Source organism: Salvelinus sp. IW2-2015, unplaced genomic scaffold (genome assembly GCF_002910315.2).
Source record: "Salvelinus sp. IW2-2015 unplaced genomic scaffold, ASM291031v2 Un_scaffold319, whole genome shotgun sequence".
Classification (NCBI taxonomy): domain Eukaryota; kingdom Metazoa; phylum Chordata; class Actinopteri; order Salmoniformes; family Salmonidae; genus Salvelinus; species Salvelinus sp. IW2-2015.
Window position 1 is genome coordinate 468,934 of NW_019942538.1, and position 18,321 is coordinate 487,254.

An 18,321-nucleotide genomic window follows, 5' to 3' on the forward strand; every position below is an offset into this window, starting at 1 on the left:
CCTGTGGAACAGTCGTTAAGACACTAACAGCTTACAGACGGTAGGCAATTAATGTCACGGTTATGAAAATATAGGACACTAAAGAGGCCGTTCCACTGACTGTGAAAAACACCAAAAGAAAAACACCTGCACAGGATCAGTACATCCGAACATCACACCTGCGGTTCAGGTACAGGATGGCAACAACAACTGTCCGAGTTACACCAGGAACGCACAATCCCTCCATCAGTGCTCAGACTGTCTGCAATAGGCTGAGAGAGGCTAGACTGAGGGCTTGTAGGCCTGTTGTAAGGCAGGTCCTCACCAGACATCAACGGCAACAATGTCACCTATGGGCACAAACCCACCGTCTCTGGACCCAAACAAGACTGGCAAAAAGTGCTCTTCACTGACGAGTCGCGGTTTTGTCTCACCAGGGGTGATGGTCTGATTTGTGTTTATCGTCGAGGGAATTAGCATTACACCGAGGCTTCTGGAGCGGGATCGATTTGGAGGGGGAGGGTCCGTCATGGTCTGGGGCGGTGTGTCACAGCATCATCGGACTGAGCTTGTTGTCATTGCAGGCAATCTCAACGCTGTGCGTTACAGGGAAGACATCCTCCTCCCTCATGTGATACCCATCCTGCAGGCTCATCCTGACATGACCCTCCAGCATGACAATTCCATCAGCCATACTGCTCGTTCTGTGCGTGATTTCCTGCAAGACAGGAATGTCAGTGTTCTGCCATGGCCAGCGAAGAGCCCAGATCTCAATCCCATTGAGCACGTCTGGGATCTGTTGGATCGGAGGGTGAGGGCTAAGGCCATTCGCCCCAGAAATGCCCGGGATCTTGCAGGTGCCTTGGTGGAAGAGTGGGGTAACATCTCACAGCAAGAACTGGCAAATCTGGTGCAGTCCATGAGGATATGCACTGCAGTACTTAATGCAGCTGGTGGCTTCACCAGATACTGACTGTTACTTTTGATTTTGACCCCCCCCCTTTGTTCAGGGACACATTATTCAATTTCTGTTAGTCACATACCTGTGGAACTTGTTCAGTTTATGTCTCAGTTGTTGAATCTTGTTATGTTCATACAAATATTTACACATGTTAAGTTTGCTGAAAATAAACGCAGTTGACAGTGAGAGGATGTTTCTTTTGTTGCTGAGTTTATTATGTGACTTGTTAAAATAGATGTTATATTCTGAACTTATTTAGGCTTGCCATAACAAAGGGGTTGAATACGTATTGACCCAAAACATTTCAGCTTTTCATTTTTTCTAAATTTCAAGATATCCAGCAACAAATTGACACTATTGTTGTGTACACCTACAGTACGATACAGCTAGAGTGAAGCATGGACTACATGGTCCTGTGGGACTGAAATCCCCATGTGTGTTTAACTCTCCACCATGGATGTGACATTAACTCCAGCTGCAATCTGACAGCCAGATCTAGGCTTTACTCTGTTACTCTGTGCCCGAGAAGGCTCGTGCACAAATGGGGAACTAGGCGGCAGACGCATCACTGCAATTTCCTCCTCTGAGCCGAGATGACAAAGTAAAGAAAATATTTGGAGAGAGAGAGTTAGAGAGACCCCTCAAACATTTACTCAGAAGACGAGGCTCATTGAAAACAAACTGTCAACTTCTCCTAAAATCTCTGCTTAATAAGTGGCGTACAGTAGTACTCCCACGGAGAGTGGCGGCAACAGTGAAACAGTAATGCTGTGTTTGTGCCACTGTCACTCCGCAGAGTTGCTCTGAGCCGCTCTATGGAGAGACCCTGGCGTTGATTGACAGGATGGTCCACTGAGAGCAACGGACACTTCAAGCGCAGGCCCTGTCATTGTAGAAGCAGCAGTGCCTCAGCGGTGTGAGAGAGAGAGAGGGGGGGGTTTAAGTAGCTTGAGTTATTAAATCCTCTCACTGCAGGCATATTTAATCAGAGGGCCCTCGATGATCATCGTCTCTGAGTCACATCGGTCTGTACATCAGGAGCTGTTGTTTATTCTAATCTTTCTACGTCGTATTTATGCATCATCAGGCAGTAAGACACTGTCTACTCAAATCAGTGTATGCCAACTGCTGCTGCTGTCTCCGCAATGTTTATGAGTATTAGGAAGGAGACTGGTACAGGGGCCAACTCAGTAACACAGGAGAGGAAAGAACCATAGAGCCAGAGTATTATTTCTTACTGTCACTTCTCTCTAGTCAGAGACGGGCTGCTATTTGTCAGCCAAGTGCCTTTATCACACAGAGTCAAAGAGGCCTCTGTGGAGCCATGTTCTCTGAGTAGGATGCATTCACAACAGAAGCACCTCATAATTGAGACAGATTGAATGCTGGTTCAGTTCAGTTGGACTGGTAAACATCAGACTCTTTAATTGAAAACTGCCTGGAAACGCCGGCTGGAGAAACAATGCCATCATGGTATGTCTAAGCAGTGAAGCCGTAAGAAACCAAAACAAGGAAAGAATGAGGGAAAGATGCTTAGTAATAGCTGGGATTTGTCCTGTATAAGTAAAAGCCACGTGATATTGGTCTTAGACGTAGACGGACTCAATGTCAAAAAATGTGCAGGTACAGAATGGTCGGACTTACCCTCTCCATGGCAAAAGTACGAACTGTGTACTCTGAGAGTGTTTCCGTCTTCACCAGTGTAATCTTGATGTCTCCATACATCTCACTGTCATCAGGCCAGTATTTACAGCATTTCACCTGGTCGACAAGGAGACAAATAACATTCGATCAAATGTGCATACAACAACAGTCACAGAAATGTGTTTGGCCAACCAGTCTTCCTTGTTGGTGAATTATGCTACCTACTGCTCAGCATTAAATACATTTAAGGATAGAAGACACAGAACAATTATACTTAAATTCAGCTCCGACAAAATCAACCAGTTCTTCCATAGATAGAGGAGGTAGCTATAATAGTCTTTAATGACGGGGAACATAATATCTAGAACTGGGCCACCACTAATGTTTTCCATTAAGGCACAAAGGATTTAGTCATTTTATATTTAGGTTAGTTGTTATTTTGATTCAGCTGACAAACAATCCAGCGCTAGGAGGGAACAGCAAAGTTGATGTACTGATATTGATAGACACATTTCGTCATCCTAACCACTATGTCTATGTTTACGACGAAACCAATGGGACTCTTACTATAGCATTTACATTCTGCTGGTGCTTCAATTACTCCAACAATGATGTCTGTCTGAGGAAATAGCAAGGGACCTGAATACAGTAGAGAAAATTGAATTGTGTCCCCTTACATATAGAAGAGGTCTATGACTGGATGGATGGATGGCCGGATAGATGGAAGCAATGGTGCTGGGGATAGGTGTGTATGATGAGAGAGGTGTGAGTGTGAGACTCACCCTGCCTACCTCTACCAGTTTAGTGATCATGACGATGCTGAAGCAGTTCTCCTGCCACACCATCCTCCAGAAGTCATACACCGTCTCCTGTTTGGGCCCTATGGGACAGAAAGGTAAAACCATCACATCAACCATCTCAGTCAAAAACAGTTTGCTCTAAACACAAATTATCAATATGACTAGGGCCAGGATTGTTTCCTGACCACGTGACCCCATACTACTGTACTAAGTCACTTTTCTTGGACACGGGATCAAGGTACATGCAGCTAGGTTATAAGTAGGGCCAAAGAGTTTATCCTGGTCAGGTCACATGCCCTACTGTAATTAAAGTGGTGCTGTACAGCGCTTCATAGCAGTGTTCATTGGTCTGTGCCAGCGAACAGTGGCTCGGTATGAGAAGTGACAGGCAAAACAGATCATGAGTCTCTCTCTCGCTCTACTAGGAGAAGGTCTAACTGATGCTAGGGTGTGTATCTACACATCCAAATATTCACGCACCGAAAAAAGGAAACTGATGTATACGTGAGCATGATGCGTCACTGTTGCTAGATCCTACGTGGAAGTTCATTGGGTAGGTTGGTCAACCTCAATTTATCACACAAAAACACACACAAGCACCCAACTCCAGACATGGCGGGATACTCACCCTGAGTGGCTATGAAGTGGTTGGATCGATGGTAGCCCTGAAAAAAGAGAACAGGGATGACATGCTGAGTAAGCCATCTGTGCCTCAGACAGCGCTTTCTCTCCTTCTCCTCCCTCCTTCTCCTCTCTCCCTCCCTATCTTCTAGCAAGGATCACCCTTCCTTCTCACTCCTGTCCAATTCCCTCAGTAACGTCATGTTTCCTGTCATTCCAATACCACTCACAAAAATTCCAGAGAAAATATGGTGTGCCGTCAGACACCCAGTATGCCTACAGTTTGGTGTGCATGCTAAATAGACACCTCCCAAAAGCACAGCTAATTATGACGCCTGAGAAAAAGCATTCCATTGCATGTCAGGCTTTACCTAAAAGCTGTCATCAACTTCGAAAAGCATGTGCAAATCCCCCCACACAGACGTCACAACAAACATGGTCACGATATAACAGAATGAGACAACACAAAACTTTGTTAGGCATTGAGAGAGATGAGAGAGAGACTGTAGTCCCAGCAGTTTAAGTGATTCAGAACATCCACTTTACGCATCAAAATGATGCTTTTCAGAACACTACGCTACGTTAGACCCAAGTCCCATAGAAATAGCAAATCGGATTTCATTATTCAACACAATGCACAAAATAATACGTTCTGCTTGTATTTTCACAGTTGGTTTAGTGCTCCAATATACTGAATATTTTTCACGTTTTAGCACATTTTGCGCAATTCTAAACATTTTTGCAATGGGATGTAGAGGAAATTTTACAGTTATAAAGCAAATTTACTGTAATTCGACACATTTAGCCATTGGGCGGAGAGAAAGAAATGAACTGATCTACAGATAATTTCCTGCAATTCTACACATTTTGCAATAGGATGGTGAGAAATTTCAGCAGTTTTTAATATGATATCTGAGTAAGACTGACTAACAAAATCAATGGAGGCTGGTAATTCGACCACGAAAACAAGTTTAGATAGCTGGCTGCTAAACTAATTTAGCGATCTACAACATTTTAGCTGACATGGGCTAATTGACTTACTATCAGTGACTGAGATAACGAGAAAAACTCCTGATGCACAACCAAATTTTGAAATTGCACTTTGTGTATTCTACTTTTCTAACTCGCAACAGTAAGTTGAGACTAACTGTGTGTGTGTGTGGGGGGGGGATCTGGATACAGTGGAGATACGGTGCTCAACCAAAAGAGGAAAAAGCAACCTTGAAAAAAAGGGATTCACAAGGAAGGAAACTAGGCGTTTGTAGTGCATCACTACTTCACAGGAGAACCATTTCTTTTTTTTAACTCCAAATGCGTTTTTTGGGCTGAAATCCCTTCTGGAACTTTCATGTGCCTTAATAACAAACTTGTATGTCATCTGTAAATATGAATAAAATGGTTAAAATTACGAGCCTAGTTGGTTTAGCCATGGAAAAAGTCAGGAACCTTCCCGCTAGCCATGCCGAGAGATGAGTTCGGATTGGTCTGCCATGTAGCACGCTTCTTTGTCTATAACATGAGCTGGTCAGTATTTGTAGATCATCCTTTCTAACACTGCTTTTTTGAACGATATCAGTGTTGCTCTCCACTTTCTGGAGGACAGAATTTTGAAATCAGTGGAATGCCCGGGGGAATTAGAGTATGATAGCTAAGGAGATGGAGAAAATTCTTGCCTTTGACTGCAAATAAGCAAAGGGAGTCGAAAAGAGAACACATAGAAGTCTGTATAAAAAACATGTCTCCGGATTACATCTTCAAACTAAGGGCAACCATGGCATCCGTGACAGAGAGGAAGAAGCGTCCATCCATGTATACAGGTAAGATAGTCTAGCTAGCTACATTTTCAGATATTACACGTTTCTAATTTTGTTAGAAAGTCATTTTCATTTCAAGTTAAATCGTACTGTTAGCTAGCTAGCTAACATAAGCTGGCTGGCTTGCTAGCAAACGTTACGTTTATGATCTGTGTAGTAATATTATTCCTATCTCAGATCCATTTGCTTTGATAGTTATAGCCTGATGTTTGCAAGCTAACATTGAACCTGGTTGGTTTGCTACCTGCAGATTCATACAGGGTAATGTTATGAGTTGGGATTATGGTTCATTGTTTAGCTAGCTAACTACATGTCTAAACAAAATACTCTACTATGCAAGTAACCATTTCAATAGAATGTTCATGATGTCACTGGGACAACTGTCGATACACGTAGCTGATAAATTCGCTCCGGCTATCTACTCCGATTTCAGAGCACTCTCATCGGAGTGTGCCAGAGTGCAGAATAACTGACACATATATGAACGCTCAACACCCGTTGAATATGACCGTTGGCAGGCAAAAACCTGAGAAAAAATCCAACCAGGAAGTGGGAAATCTGAGGTTGGTCGATTTTCAACTCAGCTCCTATTGAAGATACAGTGGGATATTGGTAATGTTGCACTTCCTAAGGCTTCCACTAGATGTCAACAGTATTTAGAACCTTGTCTGATGCTTCTACTGTGAAGTGGGGCCGAAGGAGCGGGGAATGAGTAAGGTCTGCCATGACCTGAACATGCACTGACCATGGGCGTTCATGTGAGAGCGAGCTCTGTTCCATCGCACTTCTGAAGACAATGGAATTCTCCAGTTGGAACATTATTTAATATTTATGTTGAAAACATCCTAAAGATTGATTCAATACATCGTTTGACATGTTTCTACTGACTGTTACGGAACTTTTTGACATTTCGTCTGCTTTTAGTGAACGCGCGTCGTGACTTTGGATTTGTTTACCAAACGCGCTAACAAAAGTAGCTATTTGGACATTACCGAACAAAACAAACATTTCTTGTGGGAGTGGGAGACCTGGGAGTGCATTCTGACGAATATCAGCAAAGTGAAGATTTATAATGCTATTTATGACTTTTGTTGACTGCATAATATGGCGGATATATTTGCGTCTTGATTGGGCTCTGAGCGCCGACCTCAGATTATTGCATGGTTTGCTTTTTCCATAATTTTTTTTATTTTTTAAATCTGACACAGCGTTTGCATTAAGGATAAGTGCATCTAAAATTCCACGCATAACAGTTGTAACTTTTAGCAATGTTATTATGAGTATTCCTGTAAATTGATGTGGCTCTCTGCAAAATCAAAGGATGTTTTGGAACTTCTGAATGTAAGGCGCCAATGTAAACTGAGATTTTTGGATATAAATATGAACTTTACCGAACAAAACATACATGTATTGTGTAACATGAAGTCATTTGAGTGTCATCTGATGAAGATCATCAAAGTTTAGTGATTCATTTTATCTATATTTCTGCTTTTTGTGAATCCTCTCTTTGGCTGGAAAAAATGGCTGTGTTATTCTGTGAATAGGCACTCACCTAACATAATCGTTTGCTTTGCTTTTGTCGTAAAGCCTTTTTGAAATCGGACACTGTGGCTGGATTTACAACAAGTGTATCTTTAAAATGGTGTAAAATACATGTATGTTTGAGGAATTTTAATTATGGGATTTCTGTTGTTTTCTGGCTGTTGAAGAGGTGGGACGCTACCGTCTCACGTACCCTAGAGAGGTTAAATTGTTGCCAGCAGCGCAGTTAAAGTCACCAACGCTCTGGATAACATAAAAACAGCCTAACCAGCTCAGCGAGGGTGAGTAAAATGGTCTGAGTGAGCTGTTGTCTGTGTCTGAAAGTAGCTAGCAAGCTAGCCAATGTTAGCCAGTTAGCTTGTGAGCTTGACTGCTGTTAGGTCAGAACACTCGGATCAACCCTACTCCTCGGCCAGAGCGTCCAGTGAGCTCGCTGAAAGCTCAGAGAGCGAAACGCTCTGAATTTACGAACGGACAATCTGACAACGCTCTGAGTTTACGACCGCCCAGGGTGCACTCTGGCACTCCAGATTGAATTTACGAATACACCCGTAGTATAAACCAGCCTTTAGTCTTGAAATCTTTGGATGTTTAGTACATGGCCTCACATTTGAATCCTTAAAGAGACGGGTGGTGCTAAGTTTTAAGAGGGTGAGAACGATGTTTTCCATTGTTCCTCAACTGTACTGTATGATATACCATTTTCTAGCTCAGAGTCTCTACTTTATCCAATGTAAAAAACACTATTTCAAATTTTGCTACATAAGCCCGATTCGAGACGGTCGGTCACATATATATTCATAGCCACTATGATTGCTCAGATGAAGTTGTACAACTTGCGTGCAGAGTGAGTCAACAGGAGACCATTTATATCAAAGAATGTTTGACAATCTGCCAAAATATCTCCTTATGGTGGAAGTGTTTATGGGTGACGATGCCGTGAAGAGGCGGGGACCACATCACTGTACAGTAGGCTATAAGAAGTAGTTTGTCGACAGAACATAACTCATTGTTACTTCCTCCTAGAAAGACAACTTGGCATCTGTTCTGTGTCACCCTCAAAAAAAGTGCAGAAATGCAGGTATACGCAGTGAAACGCAAAAGGGACAAGTGTGTAATGGAGATGAATGACTGTCACAGTGAATGGGTGCAGTGAGCCCAACTACCCATGATTCGCTGGGACCCTGGGCAGCACAATCAGCATTTCCATGGCATTCACACACCTCCACCTCAACCAGTCATAGTGGCAACCGTAACCTCCTGAGTTCTGACCTAATGTAAGCACAAGTAATATAACGACACAGGGACACTTGTCACATGCTGGAGATGACAGGGCATGCCAGTGGGTATGGTGACGATGACACAGCTCTATATGCTTACAGGTCACACATACAATGGGCCACAAGGCAGTCTCGTCTTCAGCAGATATGGGAGCTCCTTCAAACGTGCATTCCTCTTTACTTAGTGGTTAGCTTTGATTCAGGTATGGTCGAGAAAAGGGTACCTATTCACAATACCTCTTTCAACACTTCCAATTTGTTCAATGTTGTTCATGGTATTGCCAGAGTGCAATGGTGCTCTGGTTATTCTACTGCATGATGAGCTACTGGCTTGGAGTTTGAACATGGCTCAAGTAGAAAGAGACAAACATCTAAGATTCAATGGCAGATAAAAGGAAAAGAGATGGKAACCCTCAGAGTTTCTTCACTCTGCTGCAATCTGAACATTGTGACACCTTGGAGCAGCTTGCTTTGTGCCAACTCTAAATCCGGGCTCCCAAACACTAGACTGAAGGGTTTGAATTTTGAAGGAGGGATGTACTGCATGGGAAAGAGGGAAAAGAAAGGGATGGCAGACAGAAGAAAGAGCAGTGAAGTACTTACTTCCCTGTTAATCCGAATCTACAGGGTCCAAAGTCGAGTAGGTGGGGAAGGTAGTAGAAAAAGAAGAGAGAAGAGATAGAAGCTAGTTAATGAAAGAAGATTGAGAAATCTAAGGAGTTAAAGGTTGCAGTCAGGAGGAGAACCTGTATAGAGAGTTGTGCTTGTTTCCATACAGTATGTGTGTGTGAGACGGAGTGTGTGGTTTGTGTGTGTGAGAGCGTGCGTGGGTGCATTTGTTCATGCTGCCATGAGTGTGTATTGCTTTGGACGGTCTCCCTATTTAACAAATTAGAGGCTGTCATATAGCATTCAGCCGGGTTCACTTGCTGAGTGTGGTGATGGAAAATACTACACTGTATGTACCACAACACATGACAAACACAGGCAGCTGCCAAGCATGCATATACATACAGCACAATACTGTATACCCCCCCCCCCCCACACAGAGCCAGGCGATGAGTGACAAAGAGATTAAATCAAATGCTAAATAGAAAAACAATCTGAGAGCTCGCACTTCTTCAACCTCTGCTTTAACAAACAGAAAACACATTTCAGAGAGAGGCTAAACTTTCCCATGTAACCTCTGGTCAAATAGTAATGGGCTCTCCACAAGTATTCCCCTGTGGCAACGTATTCATCATTCAGGGCCAGGGCTAGCCTTGTCAGGGGCCAACTTGGCACTACAGCAGGCAGCACCCAAGCATTGAGTTGCATGTCTCTAATGATGCTTGGTCTCCCTGTGCCCTGACACTAATTGGCACCCTCACAATGGCAGGAGTCAAAATAGGACGGCCTTCTCAAGTGCCCCCTCTATGCTAATAAAGTCCCCTAAAAGCGTTTCTCCTGCACAAGTCCACTCTCTCTATCTATCTCTCCCGGCTAAACGATGTAAAAGGAGTGCCTTTCCTTTCCGACGAGGCGTTTTTAGACAAGTTTGTCTCTTATGATGGAATAATGTACATTCATGAGTGTACAGTACAAGAAATGGATGATGCATGTTGCTCTACGGGGGGGTGACACATTCTAGTTGATGCAGATGGAAACAAGAAGTACAGTGAAGTGGAGGTGAGAAGCCAAAGAGATCATGTCACAGAGCTGCTCCCCATCCATCCAGGGATTGAACAACATCAACCAGTCTATTCAATTCAGAGGGATTGGGGGATTTTACAAAAAGGCTTTACCTCCAGGACTTGGTATTATAAAATGAATTTATTGTCTATTAATAGAGTTGGATAAGGGGCTGTAGAGGTAGTCACCAAACAGACATGGCATCTGGCTAGAATGCCAAGAGGAAGGTTTGTGGTTGGATGGGAGTTGGGTGGAGCCTGGTGTTTCCAGGAACAGGAATAACCTCTCACAGGTAACTCTGGGGCACCGGATTGCTTAGGGCGACACAGAATACTGTGAAATGGACGGTGGTTTTTCACAAAGGGATAAGCAACGACTTGATGAGTTTCCCAGTATAACACTGTGATTGGAAAGGATTCTGAGCAGAAAGGAAGGTGAGGTGAGACTTACGTCTATGTAATTGGCGTTGATGTAGTCAGAGTTGGGGTCTCCCAGGAGTGGGTGGAGCTTGACTCTGTGGCGGTCGTCTGGAACGGACACAATGGGAGAATCACATCTCAGCCATGTTTCCAATTACATTACAGTACATCCACACCATATACAACTAAATTAAATAACACATCCATATATTTTTTTAAACATTTTATAAAAGACCTATACATAAAAGAACACATTTATTGTAGTAACTTGACAAGGAAGGCCTACACGCATTTCAATATTACTTTCAACCTAAGAAATAAAATGTGTACAGCCATGTACACCCGGCTCCCGAGTGGCACAGCGGTCTAACGCACTGCATCTCAGTGCAAGAGGCGTCATTACAGTCCCTGGTTCGAATCCAGGCTGTATCACATCCGGCCGTGATTGGGAGTCCCATAGGGCAGCGCACAATCAGCCCAGCGTCATCCGGGTTTGACCAGGGTAGGCCGTCATTGTAAGTAAGATTTTTTTTAAACTCACTTGCCTAGTTAAATAAAGGTTAAATAAAATAATAAATAAAATATATATATATATATACAAACGGTACAAATACAGCCAAACGATACAGCCCACTCAACATATGGTAGAGTCGCATTGTACAGATCTGACTCGGGGTGATGACATCATCCAAGGGGAAAGGTCACAGTCAATGCCAATAATAACCATGCACACATGAATAGCAATCATACTGTACTGCAGGTAAATACAATTCATATTCAATGTAATTATTTATATAGTGACAATTTAACACTTCTCCCCCCCTTAATTTCAATCCCTCATGTAAGGAAAAAACATAAGCTTAACAAGTAAACCACATCAGTGTTTTCTTTCCTCTTCTTCACAACACTTTAGAACTTCTGCTAGCGTTACAGTAAATGCAAACAAACAAAATATATATGACAGTCCTTATTTCTTTTCAACGAGATCTGACGTCCCAAACAAACACTAACACCACAAGACTATCAGTCTCAACTACAGAGCTCGTCTCTCAAGAGGCTTGTGACTACGCTGTGGATCTGCGCAGTACTCCTGGTGTGCCACGAGACACTGGTAAGGCGTGTCCCAGTGGAGCTGGGTCTGAGGGCAGAGGAGTGGGTTGGGTGTTTGTGAGAGAAAGTAGATCTCCCTCTGCTGGAACCACTGAATGCCCCTGTTCCTCAGACACCGTTTCCTGTGGGGTTTTAACTTGTATACTACCACCCGCCGCTGTTCCGTCTGAATTTAGTTTATTTTCCTTGTCATAGCGTAGGCGGATGTGGTCCTGGTGTCTGCGCATGACTCGACCATCAGTCAATTTGACTACAAAGGAGACTGGACCACTCTGAATGATACCTGGCCACCAGCGCTTGCTGCTTGTGAAGTTGCAGCTGTAGACCCTGTCACTGGGTTTTAACGGTCTTTCTCTCGCGTGGTTGTCATGTCTCTCTTTTTGTTTCCCCTGCTTCCGTTCCACTCGTGCTTTGATGTCCGGACGCAGTAGATCCAGGTGAGCTATAGGCTTTCCGCCCATCAACATCTCAGCTGGAGCATGTCCTGTTGTTGTTTGTGGCGTGATGCAGTACTGGAACAAGAACCGAGAGAGCTTAGTTGTGATGGTTCCCCCAGTCATCCTTTTGAGCCCCTCTTTCAGGGTCTGCACAGCCCGCTCCACTAAGCCGTTTCAGGCCGGTTGAAACGGAGCGCTGGGGACATGGCGAATCCCGTTTCTAAGCATGAATTCTTGGAACAAGTCACAGGTAAAGGTTGTTGTGTCTGACTCGTCGGACATAAGAGAGTCAGGCATGAGTTGCAAACACCTGCCGAAGCTTTTCGATGGTTGTGGTCGCTGTGATGTTGCTCATGATGCGAGCCTCCAGCCACTTGGAGTGCACGTCCACCATGACAAGGAACATGTTGCCCATGAAAGGGCCTGCAAAGTCTATGTGCAGCCTGGACCATGGGCGGTCAGACCACTCCCACAGATGTAGTGGCGCGGGTGGGGCCATCTTCTGGTTGATCTGGCACTCAGAACATGATTTCACTTTGTTTTCTACGTCCTGATCCATGTTAGGCCACCAGATGTAAGATCTGGCTAAACTTTTAATCCGGGAGATGATTTGTGAACGGCCAGGGGGTGGAATAACCACTCTGGACCCCCAGAGTATGCAGCCATCATGCACACTCAGCTCAGTTTCGTGCTTTGCATAAGGTCTCAGTCCATCATCCTCTATGACAGGAGGCCAACCCTGCATAAGGCATCTTTTTACTTGGGCCAGGATAGGATCCGGGTCTGCCCACTGTTTGATCTGTTTGTCATTCACAGGTCAGTTTGACAATCTCTACATTAGGAAAATTGTCTTGGGAGGCACTACAGTTGTGGCGGGCATCTCTGGTAGCGGGAGACGGTTGAGCACGTCTGCGTTTGAATTGTCCTTCCCCGCTCTGTACACTATAGTGTACTCGTAAGCTGACAGTGTTAGGGCCCAGCGCTGTATACTTGCTGAAGCCATGGGAGGAATGCATCTTGATTCACTAAAAATGCTCATCAGTGGTTTGTGGTGAGTACATATGGCGAAATGACGACCATTGACGACCATTGGAGGTACTGATGCAAGTGTTTCACAGCAAAGACTATGGCCAGAACTTCCTTGTCTAACTGTGAATAACCCTTCTCAGCACTCGTCAGCGTGATTGATGCAAATCCAATGGGTTTCTCTGACCTGTCCTCTAAATGAGAGATTAATGCCCCAACGCTATAGGGCGAGGAGTCACATGACAGGATGATCGATTTGTCTTGGTCAAAATGAACCAGCAGTTGTGCTTGATTGTAGTAGCGCTTTCACTTCCTTGAAAACTTTCTCTTGTGCTGGCCCCCACTTCCATTTAGTCTTTGTGGAGCAGCTGATAAAGTGGAGCCAACACTGTTGACAGCTCKGGGAGGAACTTACCATAGTAGTTCCCCATGGCCAGGAACGACCTGAGCTCAGACACGTTCTTGGGGTTTGGAGCATCCTTGATTGCCCTGACTTTGTCCTCCATAGGACACAGGCCCTGCGCTGTGATCTTGTGACCTAGGTATGTCACACTCTGTGCTTGGAATGTGCACTTGCTACGCTTCAGGCGCAGCCCTGCTTCGGAGAATCTCTTTAACACCTGGTCCAGATGGTGGAGGTGCCACTGTAACCAGGATGTCGTCCAGGTGCACTGCTACATGAGGGATCCCCTGCAGCAGACTGTCCATTGCCCTCTGGAAAATGGCTGGACTGGTTGCCACTCCGAAAACCAAGCGGTTGTACCTGAACAAGCCTTTGTGCGTGTTGACTGTGACATACTCTTTTGAGACCTCGTCCAGGAGGAGCTGTTGGTAGGCGTGACTCATGTCAAGCTTTGAGAACGTCTTGCCTCCTGCAAGCGTCGCGAACAGGTCCTCCACCCGCAGCAGCGGGTAAGCATCCAGCCTAGAGGCCCAGTTGATGGTGAGTTTGTAGTCCCCACATATACGCACCATGCCGTCACTTTTCAGAACGGGAACGATTGGAGCTGCCCAACGGGAGAACTGAATGAGAGTAATGATGTCTGTTTCCTGCAGCCGCTCCAACTCATCCTCAACTTTATTTTTCATGGCGTAAGGCATTGTCCTGGGCTTGAAAAAGTGAGGCTTGTTCTGAGGATCCACAATCAGCTTAACTGCAATGTGCCCAGTTCACCTTTGAAAATCTCAGGGTACTTATGAATGACATCCTCAGTCCCTCGTGTGTGTTGTCTCTCACCCCAGTTCAGTTGTATTTTGGTGAGCCAGTCATGCCCTAGTAAACTAGGCCCATTCCCTTTCACCACCAGGAGCCGTGCTCTCGCTTCCTGATTGTTGTATGCAATGTCCACCTCTAGAGCGCCCAGCAATGGTATGGTCTCCCCGGTGTACGTACGCAGTCTGATCCCTGCCGGTGTGAGGGCTGAAGCCGGTGTGAGGGCTGAAGCCTGTTTTGAGCCCCACATTTCTTTGTAGGTCTCCTCACTGATAACAGAGGCAGAGGCCCCTGTGTCAACCTCCCTCCTCATCTGCTTTCCATCTACCTCCACTGTAGCATAGACAGGCTCTGCGCACAGCTCACTCATATTAAACATGTTGTAGGACCAATGCTCGTCCTCCTCCTCTGTGCTCTCTAAGTGGTGCACTGCTGACTGCAGCTTCTTAGCTGTGAACTTGCCCTACCCAGTCTGCCCACCCTCTGGCTTGCTTCTAGGACCCCTGCATTTTTTGTTGTTGCTAAATGTCCCTTTTTGTTGCAATTGTGATAAAGTATGCTTGAACTTACAGATGGTTTGCATAATGTGTTCCCCCACATCTAAAACATTCCACTGCTTTTCCCGTTTTTCCTGCCGCCTCTTTTGTCACCCGATGCACTGCAACACTTCCACTTTCGGCCTTTTGAATATTTTTAGCATTACTAGCGGCCATCTCCATCCCTTGAGATAGTTCCAATAATCTCTTGAAAGTCAGTGTGGCTTCCCCCAGCAAACGGTACTGTATGCTGTCCTCATTAATGCCACAGACTAATCTGTCACGGAGCATGTCCTCTAACATAGCCCCAAACTCACAATGTTCAGAGAGTTAACATAATTCAGTTAACAAACTGACCTGTTTTCCAAAAATGACAGTTAAACTTGAACCTATGGGCAATCACTGAAGGCTTTGGATTGGGGTAAATTTGAACAAAAGCCACAAAAGGAATTTCTCCCGGTCTCCGTGGTGTAGCCAAATTCCGCATTAGCTTGTAGGTTTCAGCCCCACACACACTCAAGAGAATAAAGGGCTCTTTAGCCTCATCTGTAATTCCATTCACCAAGAAAAAGTGTCCCAACCTTTCCACATATTTTGCACAGTCCTCGTTCTCTTCCACAAACTCAGTGATAGTCCCAAACATTGCCATTATAACGCCAACTTGTCCTTGATCGTCACCATCGGCGTTTACCTCCAGCGGTGGCTGCTCTCCGTCGCTTATTAAGCTAGCTAGCTGGCTGGCTCCCTCCACTGTTTCTTAGCTAGCTAGCACATRGCCCTGTACATGCTGATCAAGTTTTATCCTCGTCGCCAAAAAGATGTAGTAACTTGACAAGGAATGCCTACACGCATTTCAATATTACTTTCAACCTAAGAAATAAAATGTGTACAGGCATGTACAAACGGCACAAATACAGCCAAACGATAGAGCCCACTCAACATGTGGTAGAGTCGCATTGTACAGATCCAACTCGGGGTGATGACGTCATCCAAGGGAAAAGGTCACAGTCATTGCCAATAATATCCATGCACACATGATTAGCAAACATACTATACTGCAGGTAAGTACAATACATATTCAATGTATTATTTCCACACTAAACACAACATGAAACAATTTCAAAGCCTTTACTGAGTTACAGTTCATATATGGAAATCAGTCAATTGAAATACATTCATTGGGCCCTAATCTATGGATTTCACATGACTGGGAATACAGATATGCATCTGTTGGTCAGAGATACCTTAAAACAAATGTAGGGCCGTGGATCAGAAAATCAGTCAGTATCTGGTGTGACCACCATTTGCCTCTTGCAATGCAACACATCTCCTTCGCATAGAGTTGATCAGGCTGTTGATTGTGGCCTGTGGAATGTTGTCCCACTCCTCTTCAATGGCTGTGCGAAGTTACTGGTTATTGGCGGGAACTGGAACACGCTGTCGTACACGTCAATCCAGAGCATCCCAAACATGCTCAATGGGAAGACATGTCTAGTGAGTACGCAGGCCATGGAAGAACTGGTACATTTTCAGCTTCCAGGAATTCTGTACAAGCCATACAATATCATGCTGAAACATGAAGTGATGGGGCGGATGAATGGCAGGACAAATGGGCCTCAGGATCTTGTCACGGTATCTCTGTGCATTCAAATTGCAATCAATAAAATGCAAGTGTGTTCATTTACCATAATTTATGCATGCCCATACCATAACCCAACCACCTCCATCGGGCACACGCTGTATGCCATCTTCCCGGGACAGTTGGAACCAGGCTTCATCCGTGAAGAGGACACTTCTCCAGCGTGCCAGTGGCCATCGAAGGTGAGCATTTGCCCACTGAAGTCGGTTACGACGCCGAACTGCAGTCAGGTCAAGACCCTGGTGAGGACAACGAACACGCAGATGACCTTCCGAGACAGTTTCTGACAGTTTGTGCAGAAATTATTTGGTTGTGCAAACCCACATTTTCATCAGCTGTCTGAGTGGCTGGTCTCAGACAATCCTGCAAGTGAAGAAGCCGGATGTGGAGGTCCTTGGCTGGAGTGGTTACACGTGCTCTGTGGTTGAGGCCGGTTGGACGTACTGCCAAAACTCTCTAAAACGACGTTGGAGGCAGCCAATAGTAGAGAAATTAACATTCAATTCTCTGGCAACAGCTCGGGGGACATTCCTGCAGTCAGCATGCCAATTGCACGCTCCCTCAAAACTTGAGACATCTGTGGCATTGTGGTGTGTGACAAAACTGCACATTTTAGAGTGGGCTTTTATTGTCCCCAGCACAAGGTACACCTGTGTAATGATCATGCTGTTTAATCAGATTCTTGATATGCCACACCTGTCAGGTGGATGAATTATCTTGGCAAAGGAGAAATGCTCACTAATAGGGATGTAAACAAATTTGTGCACAACATTTGAGAGAAATAAGCTTTTTGTGCATATGGAAAATGTTTTCCTATATTTTATTTCAGCTCATGTCAACATGGAACCAACAAAAGGAAATCAGTCAATTGAAATACATAAATTAGGCCCTAATCTATGGATTTTTGTCACACCCTGATCTGTTTCACCTGTCTTTGTGCTCGTCTCCACCCCCCTCCAGGTGTCGCCCATCTTCCCCATTATCCCCTGTGTATTTCTACATGTGTTCTGTTTGTCTGTTGCCAGTTCTATTTGTTTCGTCAAGCCTACCAGCGGTTTTCCCCGTGCTCCTACCTTTCTCTAGTTCTCCCGGTTTTGACCATTCTGCCTGCCCTGACCCTGACTGCCATTCCGTACCTTGTCACACCACCCTGGATTACTGACCTCTGCCTGCCCTGACCCTGAGCCTGCCTGCCGTTCTGTACCTTTCGGACTCTGCTCTGGATTACTGACCTCTGCCCGCCCTTGACCTGTCGTTTGCCTGCCCCCCCTATTTTTGTAATAAACTTTTGTTACTTCGAAACTATCTGCATCTGGGTCTTCTCCTGAGCCTTGGCAGATTTTACATGATTGGGAATACAGATATGCTTCTGTTGGTCACAGATAGGGCTGTTGGGATAATGACCGCAGTAAAACTCCATGTGACCGTTGAGTCACGGTAATCTCCTTTTATGCACTCTGGATATGCTTTGGTAGTACCCAACTTGCTAACTACCATCAGGTCCTACTGGCCTGGTACTCAGGGCTCTATTGTCCCTCTAACTAATCGAAAATCACATCAAACACTTATCATTAAAACAGTATGCCTACACTTTTAAAACTCACCTCACTGTGATGATCAATTTGAAGA

The 18,321-nt window shown here is 44.8% G+C and overlaps 1 protein-coding gene across 1 annotated transcript in view; it reads right to left on the minus strand.

Annotated features, from left to right (window-relative positions):
* The window catches only part of LOC112068237 (protein tyrosine phosphatase receptor type U), a 276,274-nt gene that overhangs the window by 52,962 nt on the left and 204,991 nt on the right, over positions 1-18,321 (minus strand). Inside the window, exons 17-20 of the mRNA XM_070438079.1 lie at positions 10,763-10,839; positions 4,013-4,049; positions 3,367-3,464; positions 2,585-2,701 (exon numbers count right to left, since the gene is read on the minus strand). Of these exons, the coding sequence (XP_070294180.1) occupies positions 2,585-2,701; positions 3,367-3,464; positions 4,013-4,049; positions 10,763-10,839 (329 nt within the window). The remainder of the gene's footprint in view (positions 1-2,584; positions 2,702-3,366; positions 3,465-4,012; positions 4,050-10,762; positions 10,840-18,321) is intronic.